Source organism: Mauremys reevesii, linkage group 2, assembly GCF_016161935.1.
Source record: "Mauremys reevesii isolate NIE-2019 linkage group 2, ASM1616193v1, whole genome shotgun sequence".
Classification (NCBI taxonomy): domain Eukaryota; kingdom Metazoa; phylum Chordata; order Testudines; family Geoemydidae; genus Mauremys; species Mauremys reevesii.
Genome location: NC_052624.1, coordinates 87,331,578 through 87,355,976, shown reverse-complemented (window position 1 = coordinate 87,355,976; position 24,399 = coordinate 87,331,578). Strand labels below are relative to the sequence as shown.

The window sequence follows — 24,399 nt, the reverse complement described above, 5'->3', positions numbered from 1 at the left end:
GCCAGGGCACCCATGAGGTGTGCTGATTCCGTGTGTCCATGAGGCTGTCTCCATTGGTGGGACTCCCGTGGAAAGCCAGCTCCAAGGTAGAGCTGCTCTTCTCCAACAAGAACCCCTCTGGGACAGCAGTGATGCAAATACCATGTGCCCTCCCTCTGGAGTACAGCAGCCCCTGACAGCTCTGTGGAGGAGAAAGGGGCTTTGCAAATTGCAGTTGCCTGTCCCAGCAGGATGACTCAATCCCCTGATGTATTGGAAGATTAGATTAGAATTCAGGATGAAGCCATATCCCTATGAAAAGATCATAGGGAAATATAATTTTTTTTAAAAAAATGGCCTGTTTCTGGTGAATATGAGCCCAGTTTCCAAATGAAGTGGGCTTTTCCAATCAAAAACCTGCAAAAAGTTGTATTTTCACACATTTTCAATTAAAAAATATTTCTAATTCCATCTAAGGCACTTTTATGGCCCTCACTACCATAGTATTCAATCATCTTAATCTTTAAGCAGGGAATTTCATCAAAATTGCTAAACAAATCTGAGGACATACTCACTGAGCACGTCACTGAAAATAGAAAGAAGATTGTATATCTGATAGACCAGAAAGTTTTGATGGTTTAAAGTTCTGGAAAAAATCCACATTGACTTCTAAGGGATTTCAATCTGATCCTTCCCAAGTAGGATTTTTTTTTTAACTATTCATTCATTTATTCATTGTGGAATAGTTTGAAGGTTTAATATCAGGAGCACAACGTGATACACTTGAACAAAAAAATTGATTTGAAAAAAAAAGTGCTATGGGGTGGCTAGGGTTAGAGTTAAACACCCACAACTTAATGACATTTCTCCGTCTGTCTAACGTGATAACACTGCGTCCAGTCCCAAAATTTCAGAGAATATTCATTGCATTGAAGGGCCAGAACCCTATTGATTTGGGGAGAAAATCTGAAAACCAAAAGGCAGAAATAGGGGAACACATGAACCTCCCGCCAGCTCTTTGTATAGCTACAGCCTCAAGCACCTCTGCTATTGCCTATTGATCCAAGCAGTGTTTAATTTGTAATGAAAGAGGTGCCGGGGCTCAAGCTGGATGGCCAGAGAGTGGCAGCTGCTGGCACTGAAGGCAGTGCTGCCGCCAGCAGCAGTGCAGAAGTAAGGGTGGCATGGTATGGTGATGTCTCTGCTCATCCTGCCTCTGGAATTTAACATGTTGACTCTCAGAATGCCTTATCTCCTAGATAGAAAGAAGAGGGTGTAAGGGCATAGGGGTGGGGAGAATGGGGCGCATGGAATCGCTGGTAGTGGGAAGAATGGGGGACCTGGTATGGGGAGTGGGAAGAAGGGGGGGCACACAGAATCCTATCATAGAGGGCAAAATGGGAATTGAGAGAAGGGAATAATTAGGATTCCCACTAATCCCCTGGCATGGGGAGTAGGGGGATGGGGCACGCAGACCTCCTGGGCATGGGAAGAATGAGAGACCCTACTGTGGGGGAGAGGGCAATGAGGGGTGCACAAGCTCCTGCCTTGGGCAGGAATGGGGGACCCTGCAATGGAGGGCTGGGTGAATGGGGGAGCACACAGAGCCCCTGCCATGGAGGATAATGAAAGGTATGGGAGAAGTGGGAATGGGGTTGCTCAGAGCTCTTTTATGGAGGGGAGAATGGAGGAGCCTGAAATGAGGATGGAAAATGGGGAGGTACAGAAAGACCCTGGCAAGGAAGAGATTTAGGGGGAGAGGGTTCAGGAAGTCCAGAAAAAGAGGGGAATGGTGTTGGGGGGGAAGGAGGAAGAGGGATGCAAGGAGCCCCAGTGTGTGCAATAAGTTCAGTTTGCACAAGCTATGAAGTTAACATACATGAACTTTCCATACAAGTATTAAGACATCTACACAAGCCATTTAGTGTTTCTTTAACTAATCTATTTTAAAACTGATTTAGAAGGTAAGTCGATACACGGTTGTGTTTCAAAGTTCACTTGCTCCTACCCAGGGCATGCAGACTATTTGAACAGCCTGCTTGCTTCCTTTTAAGAGCCTCCTATAGAAGAAATCGATTTGGGAGCTTTGTGTTTAATTGAAAAGAGCGGACCGTAATGGACTTGTCAGAAGCCTCTAGGATTTCTCTTAGCAAGAGTTAATCATCTGACTAAATTGCTTGCTCTGTGGCTGGTATTTACAACATGAGATCCTCCTTTCTCTCCTCTTTTGCCCTGATAAAGTGAAGAGTTCAGTGACGCAAGTGGAGGAGAGTGGAAATGTCAGAAGTGATTTGCAGCTACCCAACAAAAGAAACAGCAGTGTTATTTAACTTGTTTCTCTTTCTCTTTCCTCCCTTCTCTTGGCTCGATATCTGCCCAAAAGGGAATTCAGGGCCTTGGTGATAGAGATGGTGTTGGCCACTGATATGTCCTGTCACTTCCAACAAATCAAAGCCATGAAGAATGCTTTGCAGCAGCCAGAAGGGTGAGTCACCTCCTGACACTGTGTGCAGTGAAGGGCTGCATTTCAGCTGGTACTTTGCAATTGTATTAAACTTAAAAAGTCTCTCTCCGGAGGACCCTTTAATGTCCATGTCTATTTCTGTTGTTGGATTTTGAATGAATTCACATGTGAGCACTCAGGTACGTGCCCGTATGATATTCTGACAGGTCACAGCATCTAAATAGCAAAGCTTTGGGATAAACCAGCCCATTCATTTTCCTTTTCTTAACAATACAAGATAAAGGGCACATATGAAAGAGCTTGATTATGGCCTCAGGTCACAGGCACTGGGAGCAACACGGGCTGCACAGAGTACAGCTTGTGCCTCCACTGCAGGGAGCCAGCTCTGTAATCGGAGACAATAGGGAAGCAATCTCAGAGCCGCAGAGGGCAAGTGTATGCTATAGAGCAGGCAGAACAGTATGAGGAAGGCCTTCTCCTCTCCAATGATCATCTGTGAGCCACTTAGAGCCCTGAGTATCTCCTCTACTCTCTCTCCCCACCCCACACGCAGCATTTTATCCAAACTCTCAAAACTCTGAATTATGGGTAATATTCTTCCAGCCAAGGAGGGCTTGGCACACGTCTTCCGGGAGCCTGCCAACACTGTACCTAAATCAGACACGGATGATACTAGCTGCTGACTCCTCTCAGGAGCTATGTGTATAGCTTCTGCAGCACTCCTGACAGTTTGGGGCAGCGAGAGATTGGGATTACTGCATGGCAGTATCCATCATAATTCACATGGCTCCTGGGCTAGCCCCTCAGTGGCATGGCTTTAAGAAGATTTCAGCTTTCTGTAGTGCCTCCAAAGAGTCTGAGTTTCTTTTCTGATCTCTTACCTGCACCAGCTTTTTACCGGTGGAATTCACATGGTTTACATGGAATTACTGTTCATGCTTATCACTGTGAGATCAGAATCAAGCCCTAATTGTTTAAGCAAGTCAACAGACTAAAATAATCTAGAACTATTTACTGATTGACGTTTCATGGACTTTAACCCAGCCCAAACTGAGAATATCGGGAACATTCAAAGCTCACTCATTCGCACACAAAAACTGTTCAAAGAAAATAAGTGAGACTAATGCTCTGAGTTTCCTGTTATGCTTTTGAATGACTCCATTGCTAAAGGAAAGGTTTATGTTAGGGAAGTTAGATTAATCTTTCATAGTTGTCAAGTTTTATAAACACACAAATCAATCTATTAGTAGCCCAGTCAAAGGTTATGGTGGCCTCATTTACTTGCTTAGCTGGGTTTTTGTTCTTTCTCTTTCAATACTGGTGCAGACAATTAACTTGTTCAGTCATTTGCGTTTGCAGAATCGACAAGCCGAAAGCCTTATCGCTGTTGTTGCATACAGCAGACATCAGTCATCCAGCCAAGGCCTGGGACCTTCATCATCGCTGGACCATGTCCTTGCTAGAGGAGTTCTTCAGACAGGTAGCCTTGGGACTTTACAAAATTATTTTGTAGTTTTGCTGACAGAATGAGAGATGGAGTGGGCGGGCTTGGGATGGGAGAGGGAGAATGAATCCTATAGGTCAACATCTTCTTTCACTTATATTTTTCATAGGGAAGATGCCCACTGTAGCAGCAAAGTAGATACAGTTTTTCTTTCGTCTGACTTCAGTGAGATTCCACTGCTATGTCTGATTGTAAGCTAGTGTCTGATATGCTGTCCTTATCAATATATTGGAAATTCTCAATCTTTCAGACATCTAGCAAAACTATCCCCAGCACCCCTGAGTGAGAATGCGTATTTCTAATGAGCAAAAGGCAGAATATCTAACATAATACACAGCTTGCCAACCACTGAAGATCTTCAGGAATTGGGTGTACCTAAGTGAAAGCACTCAGCATTAGGTCCAGACTATCATTTCTTTCAATAATGAGTCCTCCTATTTCTCTTTGACCTGACTCTGCTGCCACTTCAAAACTCCATTTTGATTTCTACTTTGCTATGAAGTCATGGAAACCAGTAAAGCTCAGTACATTGTAGATTACAGAGATATATCATCATAAATGGTAAAAATTATGTTGCTCTTTCTGTAGACATGTGGACTGGTCTCACCTCTCTCAGGGCCAGACACAGGATTGATTCCTGTGTGATACTCATAAGATCCTCCAACTGGCCCTAAGAAGGGTTGGGTTTTTTTTGTTTTAAGTACAATAAAAGTTATTTTTTTAAATTTTATTTAATAGCAACAAACTTTTTAAAAGGTAGTGCTGGTCAAAAAAAGAAGAAAAATCATAAACATTTTATTGACCTTTTTCCCTCTCCAAGTTCAAAATTTTTTAATATTTCCAAATGTTGACTAGCTCCATAGATGGTTGAAACGTAGGGAGAAAAAAGATCAGTGAAAATGCCACTGAAGTTTATTATTTTATCTTAATTTCAAAATATGGACAACATTTTGAAATTTAAAAAATTCCTACCATAAGAACATAAGAATATCCATACTGGTTCAAACCAGTGGTCCATATAGCCCAGCATCCTGTCTCTGACAGTGTCCAGTGTCAGATGCTTCTGGCAGTTGGAGGTTTAGGGACCCCCTGAACATGGGGTTGTGTCCCTGCCCAGGTTGACTGTGCGTTGTGTGAAGAAGTACTTCCTTTAGTTTCTTTTTAAACCTGCTGCCTATTAATTTCATTGGGTGACCCCTGGGTTGTGTGTTATGTGAAGGGGTAAATAACATTTCCCTAATCACTTTCTCCACACCATTCATGATTTTATAGACCCCTATCATATTCCCCCCTTAGTCATCTCTTTACTAAGATGAAGAGTTCCTCTCTTTTAAATCTCTCCTCGTCTGGAAGCTGTTCTATATCCCTATTCATTTCTGTTGCCCTTCTCTACACCTTTTCCAATTCTAATATATCTTCTTTGAGATGGGGTGACCAGAACTGCACACAGTATTCAAGATGTGGGCATACCATGGATTTGTATAGCAGCATTATGATATTTTCTGTTTTATTTTCTATCCCTTTTCTAATGGTTCCTAATATTCTGTTAGCTTTTTTGACTGCTGTTGCACACTGAGCTGATGTTTTCAGAGAACTATCCACAATGACTCCAAGATCTCTTACTGAGTGGTAACAGCTAATTTAGACCCCATCATTTTGTATGTATAATTGGGATTATTTTTTCCAAGGTGTATTAATTTGCACTTATCAACACTGAATTTCATCTGCCGTTTTGTTGCCCAGTCATCACTTTAGTGAGACCCCTTTGTAGCTCTTTTCAGTCAGCTTTATGAAAAGCCTTCAATGTAAACATATTGCGGTAATCCCAATTTAACAAGGACACTACCAGCCTTGGTCTGGAACCATTAAAGTGATTTACTTTCCAAGAGATGGTGATATACGTGCTAAGAAAAATCTCACCTCACAACATCTTTATGCTTTTGCAAGACAGAAGGGCAGTACACTTCTTGCAGAATAGTCACCTATTGAGTACATATAAGATCACCGAAGAACTGGTGACTACGCAGACTCAAGAATATGCAGGACCCAAAGGGATACAATAATGGAAGAGTGTTGTTACTTATTTATTATTGCACCCAAAGACCCCAGTCATGATTGAGGCACCATTTAACCTGACTATGTACAAACACAGAAAAGAAACATCCAGGACTTCTCATGCCCACAGTTGATTTCTATGGTAGTTTAAATTTCTATAGTATATTTTGGTTCCCAGTCACAACCATTTGGAACATCATCACCGTGCTCAACCAAGTTAGAGCGGGATGTTGATTTAAAGCATTGACACTAGCATATTTTACAAGCTATTTTAAATCTGAGTGGTCAGTTGGGAATACTGGCAAATGTATGTTAGCTCATGTAAATGATTGTCCTCTCTGCTCACAGTTGTCTGTTTTAGAGTGAAACAAATTAAAGGGTGTTTTGAGCAAATGCATTTTGAATGCACATAGTGAAAAGGGTTGGCACAGAAGGATTTTAACACTTGATCTCCTGCATAATTGTGTGATGACAGGGGAGGGCATGCAGTCCTGGTAGCTGGAAAATGTGTCCAGGTTTCTGAGTTTCAGCATTTCTTTTGGGCAACAGTCCTACCAGCTGTAGCACACTGAGGGTTTCAGTATTTTACTCGGGGGGAGGGGGGATCTGAAGTGGTGAGATCCACCCTGTGCAGATACAAATGCATATAAAGAAATACAAATAGAACTCAAACCCTAGAGGAGGAGTCCAAATACTGATACTTTCTCTTGGTGGACTTACCCTAATAATAGAGTTCCATTACCTGTTGGTTTCACATGAGAAGTGCTGTATAGAATCCTCTTGGGTTTTCAAGGTGTTCCACAGAAACACCCAAAAGGCAAAGAGTGCTGTGTAATCAAGATTTACCTGAGTAGATGTTTTAGAAATAGGATTATGTGGTTTATATTTAGATGTAGATGTAAATTGTGTAAGAGAAACGGGAGCTGCCTCTTCAGAATAGGGTGGGGGAGCATGCAGAATAGAGTGGGTGCTGCTGCTGCAAGAGGAGGTTGGCCTGTAGTTGGACAGTGAGGTGATACGTGTCCGCAAGAAGCTCTTAAAGAAAAGGATTTGGATGCTCAGAATAAACAAAGTTCTCCTTTAAAAAACTGAGTCTTGCAATTAAGGATGTAACATGAGCTTCAATTAAAAAAAAAGAGAGGCCCTTCCAGTGTCCAGAGCTGTTACAGATGTTAAGCGACTTTTGGTGTATTCTAATATGCTCTCAATTTTGTTTCTCCAGGGTGACAAAGAAGCAGAACTAGGGCTTCCTTTCTCCCCACTGTGTGACCGCAAGTCTACTATGGTAGCCCAGTCTCAGATAGGTATGTCATTTCAATGTACTTCACTTAGGATGCAAAGCAGCAGTTTAAAGGGGAAAAAAATATTCTCCCCCCAACGGGAGTAAGATCATTCTGGGCTCTCATCACTTTGAATTAGTTTAGAGCGGGGAGGGGCGGGGGGAGGAAATCGCACTGGCGTTATTGTCCCTAAATGGATGATTCTAAGCTGAACAGCTATCACATTTAATTGATTTATGAGAGTTGTACTAAAGGGGAACTGAGTTAACACAAATACTACTGCTGGACCAACCACTATGCATGGCTGCATGGTGGCTGCTCCTTGGTTCCTGAGCACTGCAGAAGACACTTGAAGCGGGGATCCTGGCTTCAATACATGTTGTTTTAACTTTTGACTAAAGTCATTGTTTTGCTCATTTAACTGATTCCCTAACCTTCTAACCCCCCAGCACTGTTCCAACTTTTCCAGTCAGCAAGCACCACCCCCAACCTTATACTGGCTCCAGTCACTGCTTCTTGGCCCCATCTCCCCACTCCCCATCCAGCAAGGGAGGTGAAAGCCTGCAGTAAACCAAAACAGTGCTTCCTTTTCCACCTCCTACGTCTGCAGGAGAAACTGTGAATGGGATTTGGGGAGAATGATCCCAAAGTTATTGAGCGGCATGGAAATGGGGAGGGGGCAATAAATCTGTGACTGTGGAGGGTCAAGGAAGAGGGGAGAAGCAGCCTAGAGACGGGCAGGAGTTTGGGGACAAGAGAAGATACTGGGAGTTGTGGAGATGGGCTTCTGAGGTTGAATGGGGGGAATGAAGGAAGGAGAGGAACAAGGGGCAGAGGAAATGGAAAGAGAAAGGGACAGGTGGGTGGAAGGGACAGCAGGAGTAACTGAGAGAACACTGGGTATGTTTACATTGCAATGTAAGCCCAGGGTTTGCACTCAGGCTCAAGCCTAACCCCACTTCCATCTACACACAAATCCCACTAACCCAGGGCTTAGACCTAGGGTCCTAGGAACTCACAAAGGGGGAGGGTATAAGCCTGAGTCAAGCCAGGACCCAGAGTTCTAACTGTATGGATTTGCAGTGTACATGCGGCCCCACTGGACTCGTGTTCTGGGAGTCCATCAGAAATATCCCACAGTTCCACAGGCTGACTTTCTTTGACCTCTGGACAGTCAAGTTTTATGCACAGTCAGGTTTTCCCTCCCTGCACCAGGAACAAAGGACTAAAGCGACCACATTTTGGGCAGGTGTTAGGAAGTCTGGGATATGGGTGGTTTGACTCTGGCCCGCATAATGCTGTATACAGTGTACATGCTAGAAGCACCAGGTTGGGACTCAAGGTTCAACAATCCCTATCCTGGGGTTGCAGATGAACGTAGACACTCAAGCCATAGGTTGACAAACCAAGGGTATGCTAACTTGCGTTGTACTAACCCAGGGCTTACATTGCCGTGTAGACACACCCACTGACACTAAAAATGTGGCAGAGGGAGAAAGTTTTAAAGAAAGGTGTGGGGGAGCGGATGAGTGACTTTGTTTTTCCCTCCAAACTTTTTTATAACCAAGCTGAAAAAAGTGTAAAAGGATGAAATTTCACAGCTGTCCCCAGCACAGTCATGGGATGAATGGAAACCTAGATCCAAACATCCCTGAACTTTGGAGAAGTTCAGATCCATATCTGTGCTTTAGGGCTGTCCCTAGTTCAGATGTTTTCTCACATTCCCTTTCACACTGTCATGTAAAGCTTCAGAGCCAGAAACCTCCTCAGAGTCCCAGTTCTTGGGATACTTCCATTCCTATTTTTCCAGTCTCCAAAGGTTCAGACAGTTCAGTTAATCATCTGTACTAATAGGCTCTTATTCAAATCATGTCTGGTCACCTAACCTTTTAATCTTAATCCCTCCCTACCTGCAACACAGAGCCATGGCTACACTCAAAACTTCAAAGCGCTGCCGCGGGAGCGCTCCCGCAGCAGCGCTTTGAAGTACGAGTGTGGTCACGGCGCCAACACTGAGAGAGCTCTCTCCCAGCGCTGCAGGTACTCCACCTCCACAAGGAGATTAATTTACAGCTGGGGCACTGTTTACACTGGCGCTTTACAGCGCTGTAATGTGCTGCGCTCAGGGGGGTGTTTTTTCATACCCCTGAGCGAGAAAGATGCAGCGCTGTAAAGCACCAGTGCAGCCATAGCCTTATGGAAAAGTGGATATACACAAGAGATACTACACTACTACTAAGGGCAAAATGGCTCTATAGGCACCTCAGACATGCTGGAGGGGGACCAGGCAGGGACTGGAAAATACAGGGGAGCTGCAGCTCAACTAGAACCCCTGTTGGGGGCCCCCAAGCAGTGCATGGCTGCTGCACTTCTCTGGAAGGACCTCACCTTCCACACACCCCATTTCAGGCCCTTTACTTCTGCAGAGGCTCTAGGAGGGAGCAGGGACCATGCTCCAAGGAATTCTTCCCAGCTTCTGTGCAGGGCACAAGCCTGTGTGAAGAAGCTGCTTGTACCTTCCTCCTCTTTTGTATTCTGTGCACAGGTTGGCCAGAATTTGTCTCTAAATAAAAAGACCCTTATGACCGCCTCCAGTGTGCAAATCATTGCAGAATTAATGGTGAATTAAACCATTATCCAAACAATTAGAGCTTAAGAAACAGGCACTCAATCAATAAGCAGAGAGAGATTTATTTAATTCTGTGCTATTTATCATTACATTTAATTTGTGCAGTTAACTGTATCCAATTGGCATTAACAGACACATTCTCTCTAGAAATCTTGTCCTCTAGCATTATAAACTTTTCATTCCAGTCTGCTCAACATATGGGCAATAGCTTGACATCTTTAGTGTCTCCTTCATTAAATCAAAAACTCTTACCTTTCCCCAATATGTGTTGAGGTAAGATTCCTCTCAAAGTCTTAGGCCAGATTCTTAGGGAAATATTCAGCTTCTATTCATTTGCTTATCTGATTGATAGCTTTAACAAATAGTGCCACTGAATGGTAATTACTGTTTCTTTGCAGAAGTAAGTACCTCATGAATTCCAAATTGTACTATGTATTATCTACAGCAGGCAGCCCTCATTTTCAACAAATAAAGGTAATAACTGGAGATATACCAATCTCCTAGAACTGGAAGGTCATCAAGTCCAGCCCCCTGCCTTCACTAGGCAGGGCCAATTTTTGCCCCAGATCCCCAAGTGGCCCCCTCAAGGATTGAACTCACAACCCTGGGTTTAGCAGGCCAATGCTCAAACCACTGAGCTATCCCTAAAGGAATGTCATTTCTGAGATAAGTTTGTGTTCTCAGTCCACTTGTAGTGGGGACATAGAGTTTCTGGGCTATCTCAATAACTTGTTTACAGTATCAGGCGAGACAGAACTAAATCACCTCTTGAGGTTCCCTCCTGGTCAGAGTTAAGGCCGTGTTCTATTTTGCTGCTGTACGAAAGGTCGTCGTTAGAGCTGTGCAAAGAAAGGTAATTCCTTTTCGCAATGGATATCAATATTTCAAAACCTGGTTTTGTTCCAATTTGGAATAAAATCCAAAAATTTTGAAAATTCTTTGCAAAAGGGAATGAAGCCCCAACTTACAGACAGCCTGCTTGTTGGATTGTCCCAGAATCACAGATCCCAGAAACCCTGAGGTCCCTGACTCTGGGGCAGTCTGTACGGTGAGCTGCTGAGGAGCCAAATGAGTGGAAACCAGGTAAGGTTCCATCAGAACTTTGTTAAAATCAGACCATCACTGTGAAATGTTTTGATTTTGACAAATTGGCAGATTCCGATGAGAAAACGTTTTGTCAGAAGTTTTTCAGCCAGCTCTAGTTGTTGTGGATGCACAGACCACAGCAGGTGAGCATGCTTCATGACAATGCAAAGAGAGGGTTTATTTTAGCATGTATTGTTTCTACAGAAATTAAACAATTTAACAAGAAAAAATTCTTTAAAAAGAAGAGACACATTCTTTCACCTGCCACTTCATTTTGTAAATAAAATGTTGGGAACAAGTCCAATCAGAGACAATTCACATCTTAAAGTCAGGCCTTTGGTCAAGTGGAGGGGAACCCAGCAAATTGCAAAGAATTACTAGGCCAACGTTTTTATTTCTCAACAGGAGAATTAAACTATTTGAAGCCCCTTCCTTTCTATCCAAGGCAGCAGGAAGCTTTGTCTGACTGGAAACAGGCCTTTGTTGTCATCACTGTCTCTTGCAGCTGATTAATGTAGCAAGAGCCTTTTATTTTTGTCCTTTGGCTTGCTGGAAAGAAAATCATGGCTTCAGAAGATACAGGACAAAAGCTGATGATCAAACGAGATTGTTCCTGAATGGCAGTCTCTCAAGAAGTCATTCCCTAACTAGCATGATCTAGGTGTCCTTTTTAACATGGAATGAAAATAAACTCTAGGCCAGTGGTTTTCAACCTTTTTTTTCATTTGCAGACCCCTAAAAACTTCAAATGAAGGTGCAGACCCCTTTGGAAATCTCAGACATAGTCCGCAGGTCTGAGGACCACAGGTCAAAAACCACTGTTCTACGGTGATGACAATCTTTTGTGGACCCCTTTGACATAGTTTGGTCACAAGTGGAAAACCACTGCTCTTGGCAGTTGGGCCTTGGGACCCTCATCTCAGAGTGTAAAGATGAGGGGTAAGATAATCCTCAGACAAAAACTATGTTAAGGTGGAGAGTATGTATCAGTAATTTAGAGTAAAATACATTAGAGGGTGTTGTAAAGTATCCCCAGATCAGGCATTGTAAGCCCAAGAAATCCAGAGTTCAGGTTAAATTTAAAAATAAATCCAAATGTGTTACAGTATGGAAATGCACAGTTAGGGCTCCCAAACACCCTTAACTCTGCTCAACAGTGACAATCTGAGGGGAAAATAAAGTTGAAAAATCTGTCTTTAAAAATCAGTGGGTCTAATCTGTGACCACAAACACTAAAGTACCTTACTGACCATATGGTTATTGTATGGTGTCACTACAGGGCAGGGCTACAGGTGGCTGAAATCTGGTGTATAAGTGCGCACGTTAGCAGACCCAAAATGTAGTGCTTTCTTAAATGCCCTGTGTGGATCCATCCCTGTTGCTTGCACAAAGAGCTGACTCGCAGGAGGATGTACTATGCTATTTCCTCCCAGCCCTACCCCTTGTACACAAGCCAATAGAGGGAAAGATTTAGTTTTGTATTTTTCCCTTCTCCTTCTGATTTAAAAATAATATATGAATTTGTTAAAAATTAAATGAATAGAATCGGAATACATTTGACTCTCAATGAGTACAAGCGGGGCAAACCTTCAAATGAGAATATTCACAAAAACCCACTGATATTTCATAGCTCCACAACACTTTGGAATAGATACCCAGAGAAGCCTATCATCATTACTGTTCTTTTATTTTTCTGTTTCCAGAAATTTCATCCTTCAAGCTTGGTCTACTCCAACTGTCCCAAGAATTTGGCTTAGATACTCAAAAAAATCATGCAGAACAAGTTCTATTGTATCTGTTTATATTCTGAATTTCCACCCTTTAAGGAGCTACCATTGCATGCAAAATATCAGCTCATTGGTCAGGATCAATGCATAGTATCATTCTTCCTTGTCCTTTTTTCAGTTCCTCTTTCAACATGTAATTCTTTTCATCCACTGTGCTATTACACTAGATAATTCACAGGCAGTGGCAAAACATAAATACTTACCTCTTCTGTTTACGTCCACTGTGTTTTGATTCAGGTTTTATTGATTTCATTGTGGAGCCCACTTTTACTGTGCTGACAGACATGACGGAGAAGATTGTAACACCACTCATTGATGAAGCCTCCCGCTCTGGTATGACTGGATTTAGACGTTCCAGGTGAGTACCTATGTTTGCTTTGGGGCATGAGTGTGGTCTCTGCTTTTAGGGCTCACTTCTCTGTTTTGGACTCATTGGGTATTAGCAAAGTCCTCCCATTGTTCTGTCTGTCCTGGTTTCTACCTGAAGAGAACTATGTTTGGGAAGTGTAGTAGAAATGGATTGATCATGAAGTACAATCAGACCTGGTTAATTATTGCTTGATCTGTGCATATATTCACGTCAGAATTCATTGGAATTTGGATGTAAAGAGTCTCACTTTCATTTAACCTGACCGTCCACCATAAGAGCTATCAAGGAACCATCTTGAGTTATTAGAGTTTCTCCTGTGCAGGTCCTGGGATAATTCCAGCACAATTGTAGGGTGAATATTAAAAAGGCTTGAATGGGGACTAATCTGGTAGCCTGTGTGCTATTCACCATTATCTGAATAGTCAGAATAATAGAAATTAGAGAGAGAAAAGACTTATTTGGTCACTTAGCCCCTCTCTTTGTCAGTGCAGGGTTGTTCCAGGCACTGTAGATTCTCCATTGATTTGTACATGTCTCCAGCAATGGAGTTTCAACCGCTTCCCTTTGGAGATGATTCAGAAGTCTAAGTCACCATTAAGCAATATATCCTGATTATCAAACTGAATTTTCCTATTCTTTCTTTCCTCCTACTTATTATCCCTTATGCCACGCTCACTAATTTGTTTCCATCCTTGGTGTTTTACACTAAACAGATACTTAAAGACATTGGATCAAACCAACATTCCATATTTGAATGTCTTTTAAATCCAGGGCAGTTCAGAATCTGAAGCTGGGTTCCGTGCCCTGTGTTTCTATAATCTAAACCACCAGAAACTGAATCCTAAATGCCCTTGAACTTTGGGGAAGGGGGTTGAACTGAAACTAAAATTTTGCAGCTCAGCCAATGACTTTTAGACAAGCTATAAAGCCCTTTATCAGTCAGTCATCTCCCTTCCACCCCCAGCCCTTAGTCATTGCTGTCAACAATTGTTTAGGAACCTAAGTTTTCCACATACATTAGTCCTTCTGGATCCTTATTTATATTTGTAGTTCTTTTGGTTCCTTCCAAATTTGTTTGCATCTGAAGTTGATTTTAAATATACGTAAAATTCACTGAAGCTTCAGACAGTGCCAGAAGTTACAAGAGGTTCTAGTTCAGTGCTCTAGAACTAAGAGCCAATACAGACTACTGTCCAGAGATGAGGTGGGACAGTCCTCTAGCCCACCATTGAGTCGGGGCCTTTAGAAAGGGGAGATAGGGCATAAGAAGTGCCTCAGGCACTTCAGAGAAGGTTCAAGAGACATTTAGTAATTTTTCAGGTGTTGGCATAAAAAGGTTATAGAGCCAGCATCTTCCATAGTATATCCATCTATCCAGGAAGAGAGCAGAGTTTCAGGGCACTAGTTCCTATTTATGTATGGGCAAAATGGGTCATTTTTTGTGATTGATTGGAATTTAGTTATGCAAGACTTTTTTTGGTGTGCAGTTTCACACAAATTTCCATTTTAATAATGAAAACTTTGCAAAGTGAGAATGGGAACTTTCACACAACTCTAATAGCAGTAGGCAACATATATGGGTATTAACAGTGTTGAGCTCATTGAAGTTCACAAAGTTCGCTATTAATAGACTCAGAGCCGATTTCTCATCTCACACTGGTGTCAATTGGGAACAACTTCACTGTATTGACAGAGCAGCAAAGAGTCTTGTGGCACCTTATAGACTAACAGATATTTTGGAGCATGAGCTTTCGTGGGTGAATACCCACTTTGTCGGGATGCATCCGACGAAGTGGGTATTCACCCACGAAAGTTCATGCTCCAAAACGTCTGTTAGTCTATAAGGTGCCACAAGACTCTTTGCTGCTTTTACAGATTCAGACTAACACGGCTACCCCTCTGTATTGATAGAGTTGCACTAGTGTAAATCACATTGGAATTAGACTCACTGTTTCTTACAATGCTCCAGATTGTCTCATCAATTCTGAAGTAGATCTCCCCAATGTTCTCATGATATAGTTCATCCAACACAAGCATAGGAACAGAGGGAGGAAATTTAAGTTTTGGATATTGGCTTTTGCTGATTGATTGTATAGTACTTTATGGCTAGGGTCTTTTTCACTCCATAGCTGTATTTAAGTGTATGAAGTGCTGATTCCTATCACATTGTGTGATCTTGTCTCTCAGTTTGAATAGCATTAGCCCCTCAGAAGTTAAAAGATCAAGTGTCAAGAGCACTGGGTCAGAAGGAAGTGCCTCACTCAACTGTTCCATACTCACTGTGGACTTCAAATGTTTTAAAGCCACCTGGACTGAGGTGGTGCAGCAGAACCGGGAGAAATGGAAAGCAAAAGCAACCAAAGGTAACAGATGAGCCTCATAATAAAAGGCTGCAAGCTCTTTTACCTCCTCCCCTTCAGGCTTTTTTCCTACCCAGTTAGCCCTGAAGTAAGCTCTGACTTCTCAAACCATCTGCCTCTAGAGGCCAGCAACTCTCACCACACTTGGGGCCAGGAATACCATGTAACTCACCTGAAAGCCTTATACCTTTTTGTATACTGTGCACATGGGTGTTGGAAGTGTGTATGTGTTGGGGGGAAGAGAGCAGTAGAGAAGACGATAAAAAGGGAATGGAACAGGAGGTCAGTGGGCTTTGGATCAGGCCCCAAATGAGAAGAAGGATCTGACTTTTTGACAGCTTGTGAAATCTCTTCAGAGCTGAATGCGTGTTGCTCAGATCCTTGATTAACTGAGACAGTATATTTTATATTGTTTGATTTTTTATTACCTTATTTTTTTTGTGTATGGCAGTAGTATTGTACAGTACTGTATACAGACCCTATCCTACAAACACTTACTTGCCAGCCCTGGGGCTTAATACCATAAAGACTCCCATTCACTAGAGCTCAGAACTACTCATACACCCAGCATAGACCCAGCAGTAAATGTTTGCAAGATCAAACTCTATGTCGCTTTAGGGCAAGATACATTTCTCTCTGGCAGGGACTCCCTTCTTCTTCTGTGTTTTGTTTAGTGCCCAGCACAATGAAGCCTCAATCTTGACCGTGACCTTTAGGAGCTACTTTGATATCCATTATTATTAATAATAATCTCTTAGACGTGAGGAATGGGGATGGGTGCAAGTTCTTTAACCAAACTGATTTGGACTTGGGCTTGAGGCATAGTGGAAGACTTGGCTCAGTTTTTATATTAACTGAAGCAGATTGTTCATCCTCAGTTATAAACTCTCTTTAGGAGGCAGAAGGGGACAAGTTTATTAACCAAATACAATTTTCCTTGAGCTTAAAACATACCATACAAAGCATCAACCCCTTTTATGCTTCTCTTGCCAACAAAAAAAACAGTCCATTTATTTGCCAAGTTAGTTCAGATAGCTCTTACTTTTTAAATTGGAGTTTACTTGTTTCAGCTGTTCTTTTTTGGATCAATAAGATCTGATGAAAACAAATGAAAGTTTACCAAATGACTACAGTTTCATTAACATGGCCAGATGGTTTTTGGTATATGACTGTTGAATGTATGTGGCCAATCTATTTTGCTGTAACATGTGACTGCTGTTCATGAGATTGTCATCATTATAGTATATACTGTTTGTTTATCTAAAGTGCACACCCACACTATCTAAATCCTGTATGCAGGGGAGACTATCAGGGATAATACATACTTTACAAATTGCCTACAAACAAATGCATAAGATAACCCCCAGTGGGTCCTGGGGATTTAACTTTGTTTTCTACCCATTTGCAGTGAGTGCTTTGAGTAAGGATTTCTACTGAAAAATACATAAGAAGTCACATGATTCAAATGGACACATGCACCATTAATTAGGTTCTGGTTTGTCTCTGCTCATCAGTTTTTAAATCGTCATACATTTCTGGGTGTGTCTGTAATAACCACATTTATACAAAACTTTTCATTCTAAAGACCTTTACAAACACAGGACTTGTCACTGTATTGGCTGAGTAATAGGATGTAGAAAGTAAAGCCATAGACTGGGAATTAGGAGACCTGGGTTCAATTCCTGGTTCTGCCACTGGCCTGTTTTTTTTACCTTGTTTGCCTCTTTTCCTGACACTTACCTATTTATTTGATAAGCTTTTTGGATGGAGACCATTGTTCAGTATGTTTGTAGCGGGCCTACCACAATGGAACTTCAGTCTCTGTTGAGGCCTCTAGAAATAATTACTTTGCAAATACATAAAAATAATAACAACAACAATAATAATGTATAAAGTACTTTATAGGAATACAGTCACAGTCCAGGTGTAGCATATAACAGCTATTTATTAGTGCACAGCAACATTACTCAGCAATTTAGGATCAGAAGCAAAGAAGAAATCGATTTCTACCATTTCTGTAGAATACTGGAATGTCTTTTGTAAGGATATTTTCAATAGAAACTTGGTGTTGTGTTTTTATACTGAGTATAGTATTTTTGGAAAATGTCTTGGACTCCGTAGGCAAAATAAGTGAGTTTGTTGCTCAGCTCCTCCTACTTAAAAGATCATTATTAAATAATTATAAGTTAAGAACCAGAATAAACATCTGCCCCAAGGTATAAAAGCACTGTACAGAGCAAGCATGTTGTGACACTAATTTTAATATCAGGCAAATTTCTAGAAGTATCATAATAAATCTCTATATGAATTAATGTTCCCTGCAGTTTTTAACCAAGTTTTGTCCATCTCCTGTGATTAGGTTGCAAAGTGTTAGCAAATTTTTCAGAGTCCAAAACCAGGGGAGGTATCTGGGAAGCCTTCACTGTATCATACCTCCTAAGGCATAATATCAATGTGCATACTGAGCCATCTATGGAGACTAGATTATTGCAGAAATGATTAATAAAGTGTGGGAGGCTCATATCTAATTTAATTATATTTTCATGTGATCCATAATTTATTAATTTAAAAATTAATTAACTTTTGTCAGCTGCTGGCAAAGAAATACAGATTGATGCTTCTTATAAAAATGACATTTTTTCCCCTTCTGTTTTGTTCCTCTTTTTGGTAGATTTTCTGGAGAAAATTGCTCTGATTCAGTTGTCAAAAGAATTTTTGTTACATGTGAGAAGATGTTTAATAAACACTTTGTAATTCGTACTCCCTTGCTTAGGGTCTGATCCTGCAAGATACAGAGCACCTTCTGCATAGATGTAGAGACTCTTCAACTCCCATTGACTGCAACTGGATTTAAATTGAAGGTGCTTAGCACTTTGTAGGCGTTGTTCAGCAGTCCAAAGGAGCCAGAATTCTGTATTTATGTGATACTACTCAGAATTAGAGTAGTTTGAGAACTACTTAAGAGACAGGAAAATGATATCACTGGTTCGAAGTATTTGCTATCACAGCAGAACCCAAGGTTCAGTTTGCTGGACATGAACACAGACTACTTTTAGAAGAGGAAGTTACTGCTCTGTATTAACTTTCTTTTACATGCGTAATCTGAAATGCTATTATTGCTCAGGGCTGATTGTTTCCATGCTTAACTGCCCTTCCTGTACTTCCATTGTTTTAAAACTCATAAACAAGTCCCTATGGCCAAAACAGGTGACCCAATGATAGAGGTACTCAAGGCCTAAAGGTACACAATTCTGCTGACAGGCATCCTGTCCCTGGGAAAGAGAGGACCAATAGTGGAGATGGCTGACTAAGGGTACGTCTGGACTACCCGCCTTATCGGCAGGTAGCAATCGATTTCTTGGGGATCGATATATCGCGTCTCATCTAGACGCGATATATCGATCCCCGAACGCGCTCCCCGTCAACTCCGGAACTCCGCCAGCGCGAACGGCGGTAGCGGAGTCAACGGGGGAGCCGTGGACGTTGATCCCGTGCCGTGAGGACCCAAGGTAAATCAATCGACTTCAGCTACGCTATTCATGTAGCTGAAATTGCGTATCTTAGATCGATCTCCCCACCCCCCCACGTGTAGACCAGCCCTTAGTGGGCAGCTGAGATAGGAAGAGGCCAGCTGAATTACATGGCCATGTTTCTTATCTGACATGCCCCCAATAGCAGATTTATGGGCGAGGGGATAAAGGGGCTGAATTTATCTTCCTTTCACTTGCTTAGATCCACTGTTCTCTTTCTGACTTAAACTAGTTTGTGGTGTTCCTAGGCAAATTCCACCCCAGAGGTGGTTGCACACCTGTGGTGCACGTGTAGTCTGTATATCATTGCATTTTTGTGAAGCAATTTAGGATCATTCAGGATGGAAGGGCACTGTATACATGTAAAATATTAGTAGTCAGAGCATCAGACCAAAAGGAAAAGAAGGAAAACTTGGGGAGGAGTGAGAGGAAAAGAAGAGCATAAGAAGCCAGCAGAGAGAGACTGAAATCCCCTTCCCTTTACACGGATGGCTGAACTGTTCTTCCCTTAATTTGCTTTTTAAAATACATAGATATAAAATATTTGGGGTCCATATTTGCAATTGCATTAGTGGTGGGGTTTTCAAAAGTGACTTTAATGGGAATACAGCTAGGCCAATGCTGGGCGCCTTGCAGATCTCACCCTAAATGTTTTGGTTTTGTGTCTTTCTTTTTTTTGTCATGTTAATTTCTACATTTATCTAAGTTAACGTCATTTGAGAGGACATGGCTGAAATTGGATTAAAAGTGTGTATGGTATCACTCTGGCAAATCTGCTAATGGTCTTGATTTTTTCCCCCTTCATTTTGGTTCTCCCTTTGCTGAGGATGCAGAAGAAAAAGCTAAGAAAGAAGCTGAGGAAAATGCTCATCAGGGAACAGATGAAAAGAAAACAGAAGAAAAAGAAGAGAAAAGTCCAGCCGAGGATACCACGACAGCCAAGTCAGAAGACAGCAAAGAACCAAATCCTGTGGAAAGTAAGAGCACAGATTCTAGCAAGGGTCATGTAAATGGGACTCAGCAAAGTGGTGTGAACAAACTCGAAGCCTCTCAAGGGAAAAACCAGTCTAGAGCGGACAAGGGGAGTGAGTCTCTCCAAGCAACAGGAGAGGAAAAACAGCATGTCCAAAATGGTAAGTCCTTTCTTTGTTTCATATAAGGGGTGAATCCAGTCCCAAGCCCAAATATCTCAGCAAGATATTGGGGAGATGTGTGAAGAAAGGAAAAGGGTCCTGGAGCAGTTCCATGCAGACTACTCTTGTTTAACAGTTGGCGTAGCCTCCATTGCCCTAGATTGCTCCCTTCACAGGTGGGAAGTTCTCTGGGAACTCCTTGGAGCTGGACTCTACAAGGTTCTGCATCAAAAATTACCCAGTCCCTTGTATGCTCTGGCTCAGTGGTTCTCAACCAGGGGTCCGAGGCCCTCTGGGGTACCACAAGCAGGTTTCAGGGGGTCCACCAAGCAGGGCCAGTGTTAGACTCTCTGGGGCCCAGGGCAGAAAGACAAAGTCCCACCGCCTGGAGCTGAAGCCCGGGGTCCTGAGCCCCACCACTCAGGGCTGAGCAACTTAGCTTTGTGGGGGGCCCCTGTGGCATGGGGCCCCAGACAATTGTCTTGCTTGCTACCCCCTAATGCACTGGCCCTGGCTTTTATATGCAGAAAATTAGTTGTTGTGGCACAAGTGGGCTGTGGAGTTTATATATAACATGTTGTGGGGCCTCAGGAAAAAAAAAGGTTGAGAACCCCTCCTCTAGCTGCATCTTTCTGCACCTTTGGCTGTAAAGGTGAGGTTTGCCTCCACATCAAAATACAACTATCAGGTACACTGTGCACTCTGGAAGCTGAAACAGATGGTCTGGGAGAAATCCTCAGCTTCACCGAGTGCATGTTTATTGTACTGAGGAAGAGGGAATCAAAGATAGCTCATGAACTGCTGCAGGGCTGGGTTAAGGTCCCTTTCCACTGCTCCAGTGATGCAGATGGACTTCAGGAGAAGCAAAGGATCTGGCCCTTTAGTTTTTGAGCTTTTAATTTACATGTGACTTGTTTCCTTTGTTATGCTGTTCTTTATGACAAGTGCAGGCCCTGTTTGCTGTATCCCTTCATTGAATCAGTGCTAGGCACTGTACAAGCAGGAAGGAAGGAAAGCAGGCAGGGTCCCTGCTCCAGAACTTACAGCCTAGAAAGACAAATATAGAAAGAGTAGGGAAAAGAAAAGGAACATATCATGATAACAGCTACAGCTAGTCAAAATTCTCAGAAATTCAATCTTTTGGCAACATTTTTTGGTAGAAATATTGAATTGTGTTTTTAAAAATAGTACTTTTTTGGAAAAAGCGACAAAGAGTCCTGTGGCACCTTATAGACTAACAGAAGTATTGTAGCATGAGCTTTTGTGGGTGAATACCCACTTCGTCAGATGCATGTATTCACCCACAAAAGCTTATGCTCCAATATGTCTGTTAGTCTGTAAGGTGCCACAGGACACTCTGCTGCTTTTTACAGATCTAGACTAACACGGCTACCCCTCTGATACTTTTTTGGGGCATGTTTTTTAACCAGCTATAGACCTGGTTAAAAAAAAATCTTTTTGACCATTCCCCCCAAGATGAGAAAGTTTTTGTGAAAATTACATCCCATTGTTTTGTATTTTTTTTAAATTATTAGCTCCATCATAAGGCTATTCTCAGTTGCCCCTGAGCCGTGCTATTTTTCCTAAAGAGAGATTTTCTGGAGCAAGAATTGCAGAGGGACAGGGCTTGAGCATGAATATGAGAGAATATATTCAGCAAGTTAGTTTGAACTAAGGGACAAACAAATCCCTGAATTGATATAACCTAAAATATAGTGTGTGAAACTAGTGGAGGTCTTAAAGGTGTTCTAAGCATATTACCTTTTCATTTTATAAATATATGCCTGTTAAGAAGGCAGAAATAGAGAAAATTACAATAAAGCCATGTACCACCACTCACCAACTGAGTCAATGTCGGCTAGCTAACTACTCCCAAACCACTCTCAATAACCCTCTCAGGAAAAGCCCAAGGGTATGTTTACACTGTAGCTGGGAGTGGGCCTAGGTCTGAACACAGGCGGCCCATACTACTGCCTGTGCCGCAATGTCCACACATTTTTTTAGCATGCTTGCTCAAGCAGAGCTAGCGCGTGTCTGTCTGCCCAAACTGGGATGCGCGTTCCCAGCTGCAGTGTCGACATGCTCTGAGTGAATAGATAGGCTTGCAGCATGCCTTGAAAAGGAATCAAAACTCAGGCCAGAGTGAGTAAACAAATTCTAGCTAAGGGCCTTCCACTGAGAAAGCCCAGCCTGAGAATTACAAACCTAGGGACTGCCAGTTCAGGTAGCTCAGCAGATCTCAACTTCCAGGACAGAGCACAAATAGGACTTCAATGGATAGCTAGTGATGTTCTCCCCTTCCTCCCCCTACCCCATCCTCCCCTTAGAGAGATCAGGAGCTCTTGATTAGCATAGAGCATACCACATGCACAGGGTGTGTGCATCTCACTCGGCAACCCACTCCACCTACAACTAAACTAGATATTCCTTTTACATATGTAGCTATCAGAGGGGTAGCCGTGTTAGTCTGGATCTGTAAAAAGCAACAATGAGTCCTGTAGCACCTTATAGACTAACAGACATATTGGAGCATAAGCTTTCGTGGGTGAATACTCACTTCGTCAGACGCATGTAATGGAAATTTCCAGAGGCAGGTATAAATATGCAGGCAAGAATCAGTATGGAGATAATGGAGTTAGTTCAATCAGGGAGAGTGAGGCCCTCTTCTAGCAGTTGAGGTGTGAACACCAAGGGAGGAGAAACTGCTTTTGTAGTAGGCTAGCCATTCACAGTCTTTGTTTAATCCTGAGCTGATGGTGTCAAATTTGCAAATGAACTGAAGCTCAGCAGTTTCTCTTCGAAGTCTGGTCCTGAAGTTTTTTTGCTGTAAGATGGCTACCTTTACATCTGCTATTGTGTGTCCAGGGAGGTTATCTCCAGACTGATTCTTGCCTGCATATTTATACCTGCCTCTAGAAATTTCCATTACATGCGTCTGACGAAGTGGGTATTCACCCACGAAAGCTTATGCTCCAATACATCTGTTAGTCTTTAAGGTGCCACAGGACTCATTGTTGCTTTTTACATATGTAGCTGTTATCCTTGGGAGAAATATTGGGAGTAGAGTTGGAGCTTTCTACAATGCATAGAATTTTTCCTATGTTGTGGTAGAAAGCCCAAACATTATTTGAATGCATGGGAATGAGCACAGAAAGGACATGTGAAATCCCATTAAACTGCACCAGATAAAGACACTTTACTGAAGCCTTCTGTTTTACAGACTTCTCAAATGATATGGAGGTGAGATGCACTTCATTGCTTTTGGTAACTTCCTTTTGCTGCTCTCTCCCCCACTGGGTCATTCTTTAAGTGTCAAAAAATGCTTTAAAAGGATGATTTCTGAAAATTAGTATCTTGCTCAAGAAAAGAAATTGTGCTCTAATTTATTGGAAAAGACTTTTGAGTTATAATTACTGTGGGGCCTTTTGGACTCATGAAACATAACATCCATCTCCTTGGGTTCAATACTGCTTCCTTTATGCTATGCCTATGTGGTAATATCTTCTTGTAAAGTATTCTCCTGATTATCTTGATTGTTTGGTAATTCCTTTCAAGAAGATAATTATCGTTACCATTCTGCAGTGATATGGTAGGCCAGCTATTATAATATTCATAACTTCCCCTTTTCATAATAAATTATATTCAGTGAAAGTTCAAAAATTGTCTCCTCACATTAGTTTGAAATCTGTGTCAGTCAGACCCTTGGTTGCTTCTCCCGAAGGGAGCACATGATGAGAGAACATTAATTTGGGCATTCATCATCCTTGCGTACACGCAGTTGGGGCAAGTCATTTTTATTTTTCAGTCGGCAAGTAAAGTATCATTAGTTTCTCATTATCAATCATCATGATAAAAGGCATGTGAGTAGACATTTGTGTTTTGACTGGTAAATTTTAATGTAAATTTTGCAAGGGTGGTGCACATATCCATTGGAACCTGGGCATTCTTCTCTGATGACAGGTCCCAGTCTTGCAATGAGAAGGTCCCAGCCCTTCATTGAGCAACACATAGGCAGACCCTGTGTCTCTCTCTCCTTCTTCTTCTCCTTCTCCCCCCCCATGGCTATTATTTATAAAACTTGGAAAGTTTAATCTCTGATGCCTCAATTCAGCCGCCCATCCTTCTTAATCAAAGTGCTCAACTTTAGGCATGAGCTTAGATCCTATTGACTTTAATGTGACGTGAGCATATGCTTTAGTGCTTTGCTGAATAGAGATGGACT

At 42.1% G+C, this 24,399-nt stretch overlaps 1 protein-coding gene across 9 annotated transcripts in view; it reads left to right on the top strand.

Annotated features, from left to right (window-relative positions):
- PDE1C (phosphodiesterase 1C) overlaps positions 1-24,399 on the top strand; it is a 533,093-nt gene that overhangs the window by 449,714 nt on the left and 58,980 nt on the right. For all 9 annotated transcript variants that reach the window (XR_005594060.1, XR_005594059.1, XM_039524494.1 and 6 more), the window contains 6 exons: positions 2,363-2,464; positions 3,803-3,923; positions 7,225-7,306; positions 13,022-13,142; positions 15,342-15,517; positions 19,878-20,177. Coding sequence is in view for 7 of the 9 variants with exons in the window: in XM_039524494.1 (XP_039380428.1) it covers positions 2,363-2,464; positions 3,803-3,923; positions 7,225-7,306; positions 13,022-13,142; positions 15,342-15,517; positions 19,878-20,177 (902 nt within the window). In the remaining 2 variants the exon portion in view is untranslated. The remainder of the gene's footprint in view (positions 1-2,362; positions 2,465-3,802; positions 3,924-7,224; positions 7,307-13,021; positions 13,143-15,341; positions 15,518-19,877; positions 20,178-24,399) is intronic.